The sequence below is a fragment of the Salmo trutta genome, chromosome 14, assembly GCF_901001165.1.
Source record: "Salmo trutta chromosome 14, fSalTru1.1, whole genome shotgun sequence".
Classification (NCBI taxonomy): domain Eukaryota; kingdom Metazoa; phylum Chordata; class Actinopteri; order Salmoniformes; family Salmonidae; genus Salmo; species Salmo trutta.
This window is the reverse complement of record NC_042970.1, coordinates 83,215,308-83,229,681: the sequence shown is the minus strand read 5'-3', so window position 1 is coordinate 83,229,681 and position 14,374 is coordinate 83,215,308. Positions and strand designations below refer to the sequence as shown.

Genomic DNA, 14,374 nt, shown 5'->3' with positions numbered 1-14,374 from the left:
AAAATCCTCTATCAAGCCTTGATACAGTTTGGAAATCAACTTTTGGAGGTTTGTCAGACTGCCTTAAAATAGCATATGGCTTGTCCAGTGTTTTGCTGGACAGAGAGAATAAAGTGTTGTATCTGCAAAAATTCACTTCACCTCTGTCACAGACTGGTCTTCCCAGGCTGCCTGACCCTGCTGAGACCCCTGTCACCATCTGATCCTCCTAAAATGAGGCACGACAAATAATTAACTTTGTGTGCATGTATATATTATATTATCCAAGAATAGAATCAATGGTTCAATAGTTGAGATGACCATGATTCCCAGATCGAGTTTAACCTGTATCATTCACTGAATATACTGCGACATTCACCTGAGCTCTGTAGACTGGTCTTCTCTGGCTGTCTGACCCTGCTAGAACACCTGTCACCATCTCCTCCTACTAAGACATGATGAGCATAGTGTTCTGTACTGACTGCACTAGAGGGCTGCATTCCCTGCTGGATGCCTGCGGGACCTACGGGTTCCAACAGAGACCATTGGAGCGTGGTCTGCATTTTTGATGCTGCAGGTGGTCAGACAGACGACTTTGGGATGAAAATATTTTTGTTGTCCCACAGATTATTTGGAAACGTTCCCTCTTGCTGCTTTCAATGCGTTAGCCTACCTATTGTATTAAAAACACATTTTTCGCATACTCAGAATTGAAATAGAGTAGGCTGCCTACATAAACGTGGCAGTTAACTATAATATGAAATTAACTTAAATATGATTAGACTGTAGTTTACTACAGTGTCTGTAAATAAATATTGATAATGAAAAGGAGGGCGCTCAACTAACGTGAGTCGAAGTGCAATCACAAAATGTAATCATGAGTGAAAAGGAAAAGGTACAACGTGTTAGTAACCTAACCTATGGTGAGCGAGTGTTGAGCCTTTTTCATTTTCAATAAGTATGGATTACCCATTTATTTGTCTCTGTCTGCAAATCGTCCTTCTAAAAGGTAGGCTATATCCTATAGGACTATGCAAAACGTAGCAAGTGTTGCTGTCATCATTCTTGTGAGATCAGATGCGCGTATGGTCCCAAGGAAATGTACTTCCTAAATAGACGTATGATTAGGCTATAGTTTACTACATTGCCTACAAATACCGCCTAAATATTGATCACCCATATTTCTCTGTCTGAAAATCTTCCCACTCCTAAAAGGTAGGCTATAAAAATAGCTCAAGAGAAAGTGCAAGACTCTCTAACTCTGCTCTCTTTAAACTACATCTAGCATATTGGCTGATATAGCCCAGTAATACAATGTAAGGGCCATGTGAGAATCTTTGGTCATTTTAAACTAAACTCAGCAAAAAATGAAACGTCCCTTTTTCAGGACCCTGTCTTTCAAAGATAATTCGTAAAAATCCAAATAACTTCACAGATCTTCAATGTAAAGGGTTTAAACACTGTTTCCCATGCTTGTTCAATGAACCATAAACAATTAATGTCGTTAACACTAACAGCTTACAGACGGTAGACAATTAAGGTCACAGTTACAAAAACTTAGGACACTAAAGAGGCCTTTCTACTGACTCTGAAAAACACCAAAAGAAAGATACCCAGGGTCCCTGCTCATCTGCGTTAATGTGCCTTAGGCATGCTGCAAAGAGGCATGAGGACTGCAGATGTGGCCAGGGCAATAAATTGCAATGTCCGTACTGTGAGACGCCTAAGACAGCGTTACAGGGAGACAGGACGGACAGCTGATCGTCCTCGCAGTGGCAGACCACATGTAACAACACCTGCACAGGATTGGTACATCTGAACATCACACCTGCGGGACAGGTACAGAATGGCAACAACAATTGCCCGAGTTACACCAGGAACGCACAATCCCTCCATCAGTGCTCAGACTGTCCGCAATAGGCTGAGATGGCTGGACTGAGGGCTTGTAGGCCTGTTGTAAGGCAGGTCCTCACCAGACATCACTGGCAACAACGTCGCCTATGGGCACAAACCCACCGTCACTGGACCAGACAGGACTGGCAAAAAGTGCTCTTCACCGATGAGTCGCGGTTTTGTCTCACCAGGGGTGATGGTCGGATTCACGTTTATCGTCGAAGGAATGAGCGTTACACCGAGGCCTGTACTCTGGAGCGGGATCGATTTGGAGGTGGTCCATCATGGTCTGGGGCTGTGTGTCACAGCATCATCGGACTGAGTTTGTTGTCAGTGCAGGCAATCTCAACACTGTGCGTTACAGGGAAGACATCCTCCTCCCTCATGTGGTACCCTTCCTGCAGGCTCATCCTGACATGACCCTCCAACATGACAATGCCACCAGCCATACTGCTCATTCTGTGCGTGATTTCCTGCAAGACAGGAATGTCAGTGTTCTGCCATGGCCAGCGAAGAGCCCGGATCTCAATCCCATTAAGCATGTCTGGGACCTGTTGGATCGGAGGATGAGGGCTAGGGCCATTCCCCCCAGAAATGTCAGGGAACTTGCAGGTGCCTTAGTAGAAGAGTGGGGTAACATCTCACAGCAAGAACTGGCAAATCTGGTGCAGTCCATGAGGAGATGCAGAGCAGTACTTAATGCAGCTGGTGCCACACCAGATACTGACTGTTACTTTTGATTTTGACCCCCCCTTTGTTCAGGGACACATTATTCCATTTCTGTTAGTCACATGTCTGTGGAACTTGTTCAGGTTGTCTCAGTTGTTGAATCTTATGTTCATACAAACATTTACACATGTTAAGTCTTCTGAAAATAAACGCAGTTGACAGTGAGGGGACATTTCTTTTTTTGTTGAGTTAATTTCTTAAGTTATTTTTGAGCATTTGATATTGCCTATAGGGCGCCAAATTGCTGGGACCATGGCTGGCAAGTGAGCTGCGTCACATATGCCTAAAATAACATTGCGGGACTGCGGTTGGGTTTGGGACCAGTTCTTGCGGTAGCAGGTGGGAGTCTGACAAAGCCAGCAGGTGCAGGCGGGAGCGGGATGAAGAAATCGGTCCCGCGCAGACCTCTACTGTGCACCATGACAGTGATGCCTGTAACATTAGAGCTGTTTATTACTGTGTCAGTGTGAAAAGTAGGGAATTAGCTCGAGAAACTGACAGATCAATAATGTTACATTGACATACTGACTAATACAACTCACATTGCACTGAAAAAACATCAGAATATCAATCTTTGGTCAAACGATTGATGGTTTCATCATTTGATTCAGGTCTAGTTTGATTGAGGTTAATGTTAGCCAACTTTTGGCCAGCACTCTCTCTCTCTTCAACGGTACATCAACTGGCAAAAGTTTGCCAAGTTCATTCACTTCTGAAACGTGACAAAACAAAGGCTACAAAACATGTCCACACAAACAACTGCTGTTAGATAGTAATAATAGCCACCTCATATCGCTATCTGACAGATAACTAGAGGCTAGAGCTGACCTGGCTATGGTAGCTACTCACTAGCGTAGCTTATTCATTCACCTCAGTCGAGAGGGGATGAAACATTCACTAACATCACGTCAGTTATAATACTAGCTAAGTACTGTGAATAAGCACTAGTTTAGCTATTTTTCTGTTAAGTTAAACAGCAGTTATATCAGTCAATGAAGAGTAGCCAGTTTCTGTTCCTTTTACAACTTGGTGAAAGAGTACAACGCGTACACTGAACTATGCTCAACTCTCCCGTGCTGGTCCAGCCAGCCTTCCAGAAGCTTTGCCTTCACACAGCCTGTATCCGCGTGGTCGTAAATCCAGTCAGATAAACACTCCAAACAGCCTACCCGACCGATCGGAAGCGTCCACATGGTCCTAAAGCACACCATTGCCTTGTATCACATTCCAATGATAAAACTGGGGGGGACAAAAAAGCAATTTCAGAATGTCCCACCCATCTCCATTGAAAGTTACACCCCTGCTCTCAAGTCTTGGCACCTTTTGGGTTTGGATTTCAGGTTGATGTGGGACGGGCATAAAGGCAGTTGCGTGTCTTAGAATGGCCACTTTCATTGGAGTGATGGATAAAATGACAAATTCCTGCCATTGGCCAGTCCAGTGTTGTGATTGGCTATTACGAGCCTTCTGTTTGTGATGCACTGCAGAGCCGTCTGTTTAGCTAGCTGTCCGTCTTAAACAGCAAACCCCGAACGAATTGGGGAAACCCAGCAGCTTGATAACCAAATGAATTGGGAAATACATTCTAATAGCTATAATACACCTTGAGTTGAGTGGAATCTACTTGCTAAAACTAGCTAGGTAATTACTTGTTAGCCAGCAACGTTTGACTGTAAAAACGAAAAGCAGACAGCTCTAGCAAACACCATAAAACGAGTGCACTAATTGCAGGCAGGAGCCAATATTTAAGGTATTAAGCCCAAGAACTCACACAGCACATTATATGAAGACACAAAGGACAGAATCTGCTTCAGTTCATCCAGTACATAACCAGTCCCAAATAATATCATGCAGATGGACATATGATAAACCAGCTACTCAGGTTAAAACATGTCAGAATCAGCATTTTTTGAGAAATACATTTGCATGTACATGAATTTGACAGTGAAATGGTGCTGCCAAAACAGAATATACAAACAGACGATAAACAGATTATACAGGCAAAAAAATATATATATATATATAGATGCAGAATTTCTACGATGCACACTAAGATACATCAAAAATGATGCATGTAAGAGATGTGCAGAGAATGCGAAGGACAATGTGGAGTTCTGGGATGATAGTGCAAGGTGTTTAGTCTGTGGATGGTTGCGCAGAGTGCCAAGTCCATGGACGAGAGGATCATCATGGCTGGTTGGTGAGGGCCACATCACAGGGTAAGAAACTATTCAGTACACGCAGCATTCAAAAGGAGGACTGAGGACAAGACAACACCATGCATTCACCAAACACTGCACTGAGGAAAACATTAGTTTTACAGTAATTGTCTGATCGAGAACTAACATTATCAATGACAGAAGCTCACATTATTTCAATTTGACATTGGAAGCTTTATTGAATACAGTTAGTAATACAGGAGTCAAATTGCATTGGGAGGAGTCTCATCAGATCAGATGTTATAAAGCCAGAGCCATCTGTGGAAAGAGCACAAGTAGAACAAAGATATCAGTGCAAACAGAATAAATGTATCATTCAACATCAGTTTCCACCTAAAACAATGACATGAGCTCTGTCCCAATTAATCTCTGCTCAACTCCTCACATCCTTCTCTAAACCCATTGGAGGAGGTCTGTGGCGAGGAACCTTGGGTCGTCTCCTCCAATGGGGTTTTAGGAGGCGCGATGGTCAGTCCTTACATCCATAGCTCTGTCTATGAATTTGAGTGATTACAAGGTGTCCCAGGCACTGCTTGTGGCCACGTCACCTCCCTCAGATCCAGTGATGATCTCCAGGTTCTTACAGTGGGGCATCAGCATCATCTCTAGAGGTTAGAATACAGGAGATGGAATTAGATTTAGTATGGCGTCCAAGTCCCAACTTAAAATCATTGTACAATCCAAAGACATTGGTAAAAAGGTCAAAAGTATGGCACTGGAGTTTGAGGAAAGTGGAGTGATACACATGTGCTGAGTTGTGTAAGGCATAAGAGGAGTTGGTGACTCACTGGTCCAAACTTGGTGTCCTCTGCAGCCTGCTGTCCTTTCATGTCCAACCCACCTCGTGGAGAGCCCTCCTCCTATTGGCTTTCACTTCATCCCTTACCTACACTACTCATATTGTTTACCAATGACTATCACATACATTCAGTATAGAACCATCTTTCTAACCAATAGACAGCAGCTGGTCATCATCTTCTCTACGTGACAAATGTCCTATGCACAATGCCTCCGTACAGCATCAAAGAAACTAGAGGAACTCTCAGTACCACCAATGATTAAGTTAAGGGGGTGATTGGTGAATGTCATGGTTACCGGCAGGAAGGCTCCAGAGTGATGGGCATACAGGGGAGCCAAGGTAACCTACTTGGAACAGAATGGACTCCTGTATCTCCTGTCTCTGTCAGCTGAGCAGAGAACAACTTCACCATCACATATTAGTGACAGTGGACCTGCAAGGAAAGAGGGATGGGGAGAGAAATGGTTTAAGGTCGTCCTCATTTATTGTAACTGCACAAAAACTGACAGAGTAAAAGTTTCAATCAGATTGTATCTCAAAGTACGTAGTTAGCGGTTTACAATAGTGGCAATTATTTGGTTCAGAGCCTGACCTCTCTTGGCTCCCCCTCCTCAATCACTGACCTCTTCCCCAGTGAGGGTCTGCCTGTCTGTTCTCCCCTTGCCTCTCCCACTCTTCTGCCACCCAGTCATGCTGGTCTTCCAAGTCCTCCTCCTCTACTAAACCCCCTCCTTAACTTAGGTACAATGCTCTTAGTTAAACCAGAGACCGTACAGAAAATGAAATCACCTTGGCTTTTGTTAAACTACATGGTTAATTAGCTTCCTAGCAAGCTGACAAACTAGCTTGCCTCATCATTAGCCTGTTTAGTAAGAGAATACCAAATAAATAATTACTTTAATTTCAACATTGAAATCATTGTTGATTAGCTAGCTGGTTTCTCTCCTGAAAAACAATCGTACTTACCTCATTATCGTCACTTTCACCTTCCCATTTCATCTCATGCCCAACTGTGTTCCAGTAAACTGCTATTGGAAGAGCAAACTGGACAACAGTTAAATAAAACGTTTGGTGTGAGGGAGAAAGGCCGTCCATGTGGGGAGATGGGTTATTTGTGAGAGTGCAGTCATTTCTGAGTCTTCATTTGGTACGTATTTCTTCAGATGAACACATCTCTGTTCTGGAATGAATTTACTGCCTGCTCGAAGTCACACTGGCAAGATCTCAAATTGAATTTGTGCTGAATTTGTGCAGGACCCCTCCGCTTACACCGTTATTCTCTGTTGACTCATGAAATTGTGTTTCATCTTTCAACGCCTGATCGACTTTTGAAACGGATTTGACGCCATACAACTATAGTCATGTGGAGCTATTATTGGGTTAGCTTTAGCTTACTGATCAGCCCTTGATCATGACTCTCAGTTCCAGTACATTACACAGAAGAGTTATAGCTTTAGCTTACTGACGCATTTTACTGTCACCTTTCCCACGAGCATGGGACGATATCTAGTTAGATAGCTAAATTACGAGGAATATAGTTTACAGTAAACGAGATCTAAAACGGACATTTTCTTTGTAATCAGTAAATGACTAATGAATTGACTATTACTGAAATGAAGTTGGCTAGCTAGCCTCCTTAGCTACATAACTCGCTAGCCATGCTAAATTACTAGCCAGTGATCCGGGTTGCCAATGGATTTGTCATCTTAAAGATGAACAATTCATATATTTGACATTATTGTCTTGATAACTAATAGGGTAATTCACAACACACACAGCGTCTTGAAGATAAACAAACGTGCTTGCTATGTTAGCTAGTTGGCGTCTAATGACTAGCAAGCTAATTGTTGACACAATGTTAATTGGGTGGACAAATAATCCGACTACTAAGTGAGGCTTTCTGTATTTGGAAACATTCTATAATATGTCAGAAAGTTTGATTTTACCTTGACACTTGATTTTGAAAGTTGACAGCTCGTTGGTGTCGCTTAGCTAGCTAGAGAACTCCCTTTTACGGCAATGTGAACCTAGAGACATTAACATCACGCGATCATACGGGCTACATTTAAAAATAAAAGTCCTCCTAAAAAAAAATCTTATTACTATTACAGGACTTTTCTCAGATTTTTAAAATCACAAGGATTATAGTTTAAAGTGACTTAAACATGCATTGAAAACTCACAATATATGATTCAAATCAATGAAAATATTGATTTACTGTTGATTTTGTTTCACAATACCAGCACTGTTACCAGAAGTATGAATGGTTTTAAACTATTTTCAACTCTTTACAGAACAGGATTTAAATATGTTTTGAAGAGAACATTTTCACTTTTTACAGGGCCATATTTTCCCCAAACCCCCTAGAAAAATACTAAGGTCAGATCCGGGAGGACCAGTGGCACTGCGGTCTAAGGTACTGCATCTCACTGCTGTCCCTGGTTCGAATCCAGGCTGCATCACATCCGGCTGTGATTGGGAGTCCCATAGGGCGGAGCACAATTGGCCCAGTGTCGTCCGGGGTAGGCCATCATTGTAAATTAGAATTTGTTCTTATTTGACTTGCCTAGTTAAATAAAGGTTAAATAAAAAAAACATGTAGAACAGGGAAATATGGTTCAGCCGCCACAGGTCTGTTCAGCAAGAACAAGTCCAAATGTCTTTAGAACAGGTTTATTTCCCAATGTATTGGTTCCTTAATGGATAACTGTGGATAGTATGTGTGTGGTTTGGTATTTGTACGCACACACAAGTCAAGCTGTAGGAAAACAAATCAGCTGTACTGCTTCTCACTAGGAGATCTCACTCACTCTGAGGAGAAAGGGAGAGGGGCTGCGAGATGTGGGAATAACTAAGCCGTGATTGGCTGAGAAAGTGGTGTGACTTGTAGGTACCATTATAAGGAGTGTTGGGCAAGTACAACAAACTACTTGAAAAGGGATGCTGAAACTGCCAAATCAGCGCTGTCTTTTAACAGCCCGTCTCAGTCCCCAGTATCTATGCTGCAATAGCATATGTGCCGGGGAGTAGGGTCAGTCTGTCCTATCTCTGTGTACAGTGTGATCTTAGGCATGCTCTCTACATTCCTAAAGAAAATAATGTACTTTTTACTCCATACATTTTCCCTGACACCCAAAAGTACTCATTACAGTTTGACAGGAAAATTGTCCAACTCACACTTTGTTTGTAAATGATGTCTGTGTTGGAGTTTGTAAATGATGTCTGTGTTGGAGTTTGTAAATGATGTCTGTGTTGGAGTGTGCCCCTGGCTATCTGTAAATAAAGGAAATTGTGCCATCTGGTTTGCTTAATATAATGAATTTGAAATTATTTATTGTAGCAATTCCGTTTACTCCTTTGATACTTAAGTATATTAAAAACCAAATATTTAGACTTTTACTCAAGTAGTATTTTACTGGGTAACTTTCACTTTTACGTAAGTCATTTTCTATTAAGGTATCTTTACTTTTAGTCAAGTATGACAATTGGGTACTTTGTCCACCACCTGTGATTTGGACCTCAGACACTGGACCAATAGGATCTGGTTGTGTCTATATCATGAAGTTTTTTTTTGTGTGAAAAATCAAGTCAACTGTTACCAAAAGTGTATTTTCATTACAGCACGATACAGCCATTTGTTACCGTACTGTTGGAACTATACAAGTTGTTTCCAATAAAGGTGATTTGGAATCCCCAGACTCTCTGCTAATAGGATCCAGTGTCATACCATCAGTCTGTGTTTTTTAGTTCTGCAGATCGCTACGGCCTTGTTGAAAAGACATTCCTGTGAAAAAGCACGTGGTAAAAAACTAAATGACACATTAGAGACAGTGTTGACTGACAAACCGGCTTGCTTGGCTGAACACCAACTTTTGAATTGTGAAATAATTGACATGCATATATCATTATTAAAGGACTAGCTGGTGTTCTAGCTGTCCCTGCTACTTTTGTTAGTCAGGAAACCAACAGTATATATTGCCGAAATTTCAAAAGTGCTTCAAAAATAAAAGAAATTTGTGGAAATACTCTAATTGTTGTGAATTATAACAATTGTGCAATGATCATTCTAAATTTGAAAAACATTGAACAATTTGGTTTTAATAATTGTGGAAGCAATACTTATGCAACATACAGTATGAGAGACATCTTGAACAAATTAACAGGCATTCAAATGTATTTAATTGCACAATACTACTCATTCAAAGGAGTGATTAGTCAATCTGTTGTTCCATGTAGTGAATCTGTTGTTCAATGTGTTTGTATGGACTAACAGCAGTCAGGACTATCTGTTGTTCAATGTGTTTGTATGGACTAACAGCAGTCAGGACTATCTGTTGTTCAATGTGTTTGTATGGACTAACAGCAGTCAGGACTATCTGTTGTTCAATGTGTTTGTATGGACTAACAGCAGTCAGGACTATCTATTGTTCAATGTGTTTGTATGGACTAACAGCAGTCAGGACTATCTGTTGTTCAATGTGTTTGTATGGACTAACAGCAGTCAGGACTATCTGTTGTTCAATGTGTTAGTCCTGACTGCTGTTAGTCCATACAATCTGTTGTTCAATGTGTTTGTATGGACTAACAGCAGTCAGGACTATCTGTTGTTCAATGTGTTTGTATGGACTAACAGCAGTCAGGACTATCTGTTGTTCAATGTGTTTGTATGGACTAACAGCAGTCAGGACTATCTGTTGTTCAATGTGTTTGTATGGACTAACAGCAGTCAGGACTATCTGTTATTCAATGTGTTTGTATGGACTAACAGCAGTCAGGACTATCTGTTATTCAATGTGTTAGTCCTGACTGCTGTTAGTCCATACAATCTGTTATTCAATGTGTTTGTATGGACTAACAGCAGTAAGGCCAAAAATACTTTATCATCAAATAATTGTTTGATAGAATTCTTTGATACATCAAGGGTTCTTAGAATTCTAAGTCAAATAGCTAAATAATCCTGAGTAGAACCCCCCTGGTCTACACAGCCTTAGACTCTGATGGGTTAAGGAGATCTGAAATGCTTAGTTTGTAATGGTACTCTACGGTGGGGGGGGGGGGGGGGGGGGGGGGGGGGGGGGGGGGTGCATCCCGTGTCATCCCAGCAGGATGGATGTGCATAGCAACAAGCTGATGGAACCCATTGTCTGCATGGTGAATAAAACCAAAATAAAAACGTGCTTATCTTGTCATTATTTTTACTTTACATTATACCCTGCATTATAGTAGATCACTGGTTAATACAGACAACAGCCTTCCCTTATGTCTGTCCTCTCCTTTTTAATCAGGTCATTATTATTAGTGATGTATTTACCTTTATTTTACCTGGGGAGACATAGAGACCTAGGTCTCTTTTCCAAATGTGCCCTGTATAATACATTATAAATATACACATTCAAATATAAAAACACAGTCACGGGAAGCACAAGTAAAACATCACAAATCACCCAGAGAAACTGTTACCTTAAGCAGATACATGTGCAGTCTGGTGAAATGACATCAATGTGCACATAAAATGTTCCCGAGAGGTGTGTGTCTTGCTGGTGGAATTGAGATAATGGAAGTTTAGATCAGAAAGAATTGACTTATGCAGATAGAAACTGAATGGATTTCTGGAGGATATGATCCACATGCCATAACTCTTTAGTACATTTCCATATGAGAATATTAAAAATGAACTTCAAGTGTCACCGAATAATAACCTGTTGTATAGTGTTAACACTCCCAGCCAGTTGTATGTACTCTCCTCCCCACTGGAGACCGGTTTTCAATTCCTGTGTCCACCCTACCAATTTCCTGTCGCCACCTGTGTTTCTGGCTGTCTAAATAAAAGTTTTAAAAGGTCAAATATATATATTTAAAAAAGGTTTAACAGAATAATTACAAAAATAGTCAGTCAATATTAGTTAGATATGTAGATGCCCAGCTTGGCAACTCCATTATAAGGTCAGTGTTGGGCACTGCACTGTGCTTTGCATCCTGATGTTCCTTCAGGCTTTGTTTCCATTTAAAACAAATCCCACACTGATCACAGCTGTATGGTTTCTCTCCTGAGTGTCTTCTCTGGTGTTGCTTTAGATTTCCTTTCTCACTGAAGGTCTTCCCACATTGTGAGCAGTGGAAAGGCTTCTCCCCTGTGTGTCTTCTCTGGTGTCGCTTCAAAAATAATGACCGACCGAAAGTCTTCCCACACTGAGAGCAGTGGAAAGACTTCTCCCCTGTGTGTATTCTCTGATGTTTCTTTAGGTCTACTGCCTGACTGAAAGCCTTCCCACATTGTGAGCAGTGGTGGGGCTTCTCTCCATTGTGTATTCTCTGATGACTCTGAAGGCTTCCTTCCAATTTAAAACTTTTTCCACAATGAGAGCAGCGGTGAGGCTTCTTTCCTGTGTGAGTTAACTGGTGTCTCTTCAAAAGTGATGACTGACTGAAATCCTTCCCACACTGGGAGCAGTTGAAAGGCTTTTCTCCTGTGTGAGTTAGCTGGTGTCTCTTTAGGACTCCTGTTTGACTGAAACTCTTCCCACACTGATCACAGATGTATGGCTTTTCCCCTGTGTGTATTCTCTGATGTTTCTTTTGTTCTCTTAACCGACTGAAGCTTTTTCCACATTGGGAGCAGTGGAAAGGCTTCTCTCCTGTATGTATTTTCTGGTGCTCCTTTAGATTTGCTTCTATACTGAAGCTCTTCCCACACTCAGAGCAGTGGTACGGCTTCTCTCCTGTGTGTATTCTCTGATGTTTCTTTAGGTCTCCTGTCTGACTGAAGCTCTTTCCACACTGGGAGCAGTCGAAAGGTTTCTCCCCTGTGTGTATTTTCTGGTGTCTCTTCAAATTGAATGACCAACCGAAAGTCTTCCTACACTGAAAGCAGTGGTACGACTTCTTTCCTGTGTGAGTAAGCTGGTGCATCTTCAAGTTGCTTGGTGTCTGAAATCTCTTCCCACATTGACCACATGGGTACATCTTCTTTATTTTGAGACTTTGTTGGTGTGATTTGAGATGAATTGGACAAATAAAACTGCCTTGGCAATCTGAACAGGGGTGGGGCCTACAAGTGTGCCTTCTCAACTCCTCTGGCTCATAGAAACTAGTGAAGCAGTCCATGCAGTGATGATGTTTCTGTCTTGAGTTCCTCTGTCTGTGTTGTTTATGGTTTCCTGATGCTGTGGAACTGGGCTCACTGTCTGAACCTGGGTTGGAGCTCTCTCCTGTGAGAATATGAACAGATATGGGGTTAGAATCAGGAACAGAGCATTAAAAAAGGTATAACAATATTTTGAAGATAAATACACAACGCAGAGACAGAGGACGAGAGGTCAATACAGTACTAAAGGTTAAGAGGACAAAGTCAATAAAGCATTAACGATCAATAGGGACTTATCAATGGAAATAGTTGGTTTTCAGTTCAACATCCATTAGGAATGTCAGTCCTGAACTCATAACTACACGTGGCACATTCTCATTGGTCCAACCTGAAATAGGATACTTGTTATTTGCCCATTGGCTAAATTGGTCAACCACAGGCTAGGGCTGAGTTATAAAGTACATCCTGTCCCTTTGTTCTGTGGAGAGAATCACTGAGGACAGGGGAGAATGAACATCTACCTTCCCGCACGGTTCGTCCTCTTCGAATAAGAATAAACCTATTGCCCTCCCCCTGATTTGCTTTGGGGTTTGTGTTATTGAAGAGTAACATCAACTGCTAACAGGGGGCTTTAAAAGACTTGATGCAAGCAAAAGCACAATAATAGTTTTGGAATCCCCTGGGGCCACCAAGGCACCACCCTCTCTCCGTACTCCACACCTGAACTTGCCTGGGTCAGTGATACTATCTACTTCTTTAGTTCCTAGACGTTGAGCAGCTCCTTCCTTGTTCTCTTCTTCTTTCACTGCTCTTTCCTCCACCTCTTCTTTGATGCTTATATTCTCCTCTTCTTTTTCTTCTTCTTTGACTGCCATCTCCACTTCCTCTTTGACAGCTCTCTGATCAACCTCTTTCACTTCTCTCTCCTCCTCCTCTTTGACAATCACATTGAGTTCCAGTGTTTGACTGCAGTCTTCCAGCTTCAATGACACCATCTCTGGACCCCGCTGTGAGCTTCTCTGGGCTGGAACACCACAGCCAGAACCCGGGGACTCTGTGGACTTGGGTTCGGACATGGAAGGCTAGAGATGGATCCAAAAGAGAAAGCACAACACGTGAAAGGTGAGTTTCACAAAATCCATAATAAAGGGATAAACCAGGCAAAATATTCCATGTACTAGGAATCTCTGCTTTAAAATGTATCTAGCAAGCTAATGTTGCCATGGCGCAGGCAATGATAGCTTTATAGCTACTTGTGTGTCATGAACAACAGAGTGAGCAACAATAGCGGAATCAGTGTTTCACCTTCAAATTAAAAGTCCCCCAAAGGAACTGATGCAAACATGCAAATAGTGGAATCATGGCATTGGACAAAATAATGCTAAACAAGTTTGGAATGTTGTTACATAAATTCAACAAGACAATAATTTGTTAATTTGACCCCCCCAAAAAATCCGTTGAAATCACACTGTGAACGTATAGACTTCAACATTGCATTGGGGGCATACCCTACTTTTGTTGCAATGTACAGCCTTACCTATGTATCTTGGGTCCATGAAATGGGGTGACACCCACAGATTACAATTCTGAAGAAATGACACAAATATTAACATCGTAGCTCTAATTGAGGGACTTTAATTGTGGGAAATCACCTCCCCAGTCAGTCTATTA

General features: G+C 41.7%; 1 protein-coding gene and 1 long non-coding RNA gene across 2 annotated transcripts in view; both read right to left on the bottom strand.

Moving 5' to 3' along the window:
• The window catches only part of LOC115147912 (zinc finger protein 23), a 29,409-nt gene that overhangs the window by 9,327 nt on the left and 5,708 nt on the right, over positions 1–14,374 (bottom strand). The window contains exons 2-3 of the mRNA XM_029690167.1: positions 13,434–13,785; positions 11,518–12,827 (exon numbers count right to left, since the gene is read on the bottom strand). Coding sequence (XP_029546027.1) covers positions 11,518–12,827; positions 13,434–13,785 — 1,662 coding nt within the window. The remainder of the gene's footprint in view (positions 1–11,517; positions 12,828–13,433; positions 13,786–14,374) is intronic.
• On the bottom strand, positions 4,971–7,711 carry LOC115147681 (uncharacterized). Its single transcript, XR_003866453.1, has 2 exons — positions 7,566–7,711; positions 4,971–6,663 (listed from the first exon to the last, which is right to left on the bottom strand). It is a non-coding gene; the product is annotated as an uncharacterized LOC115147681 (long non-coding RNA).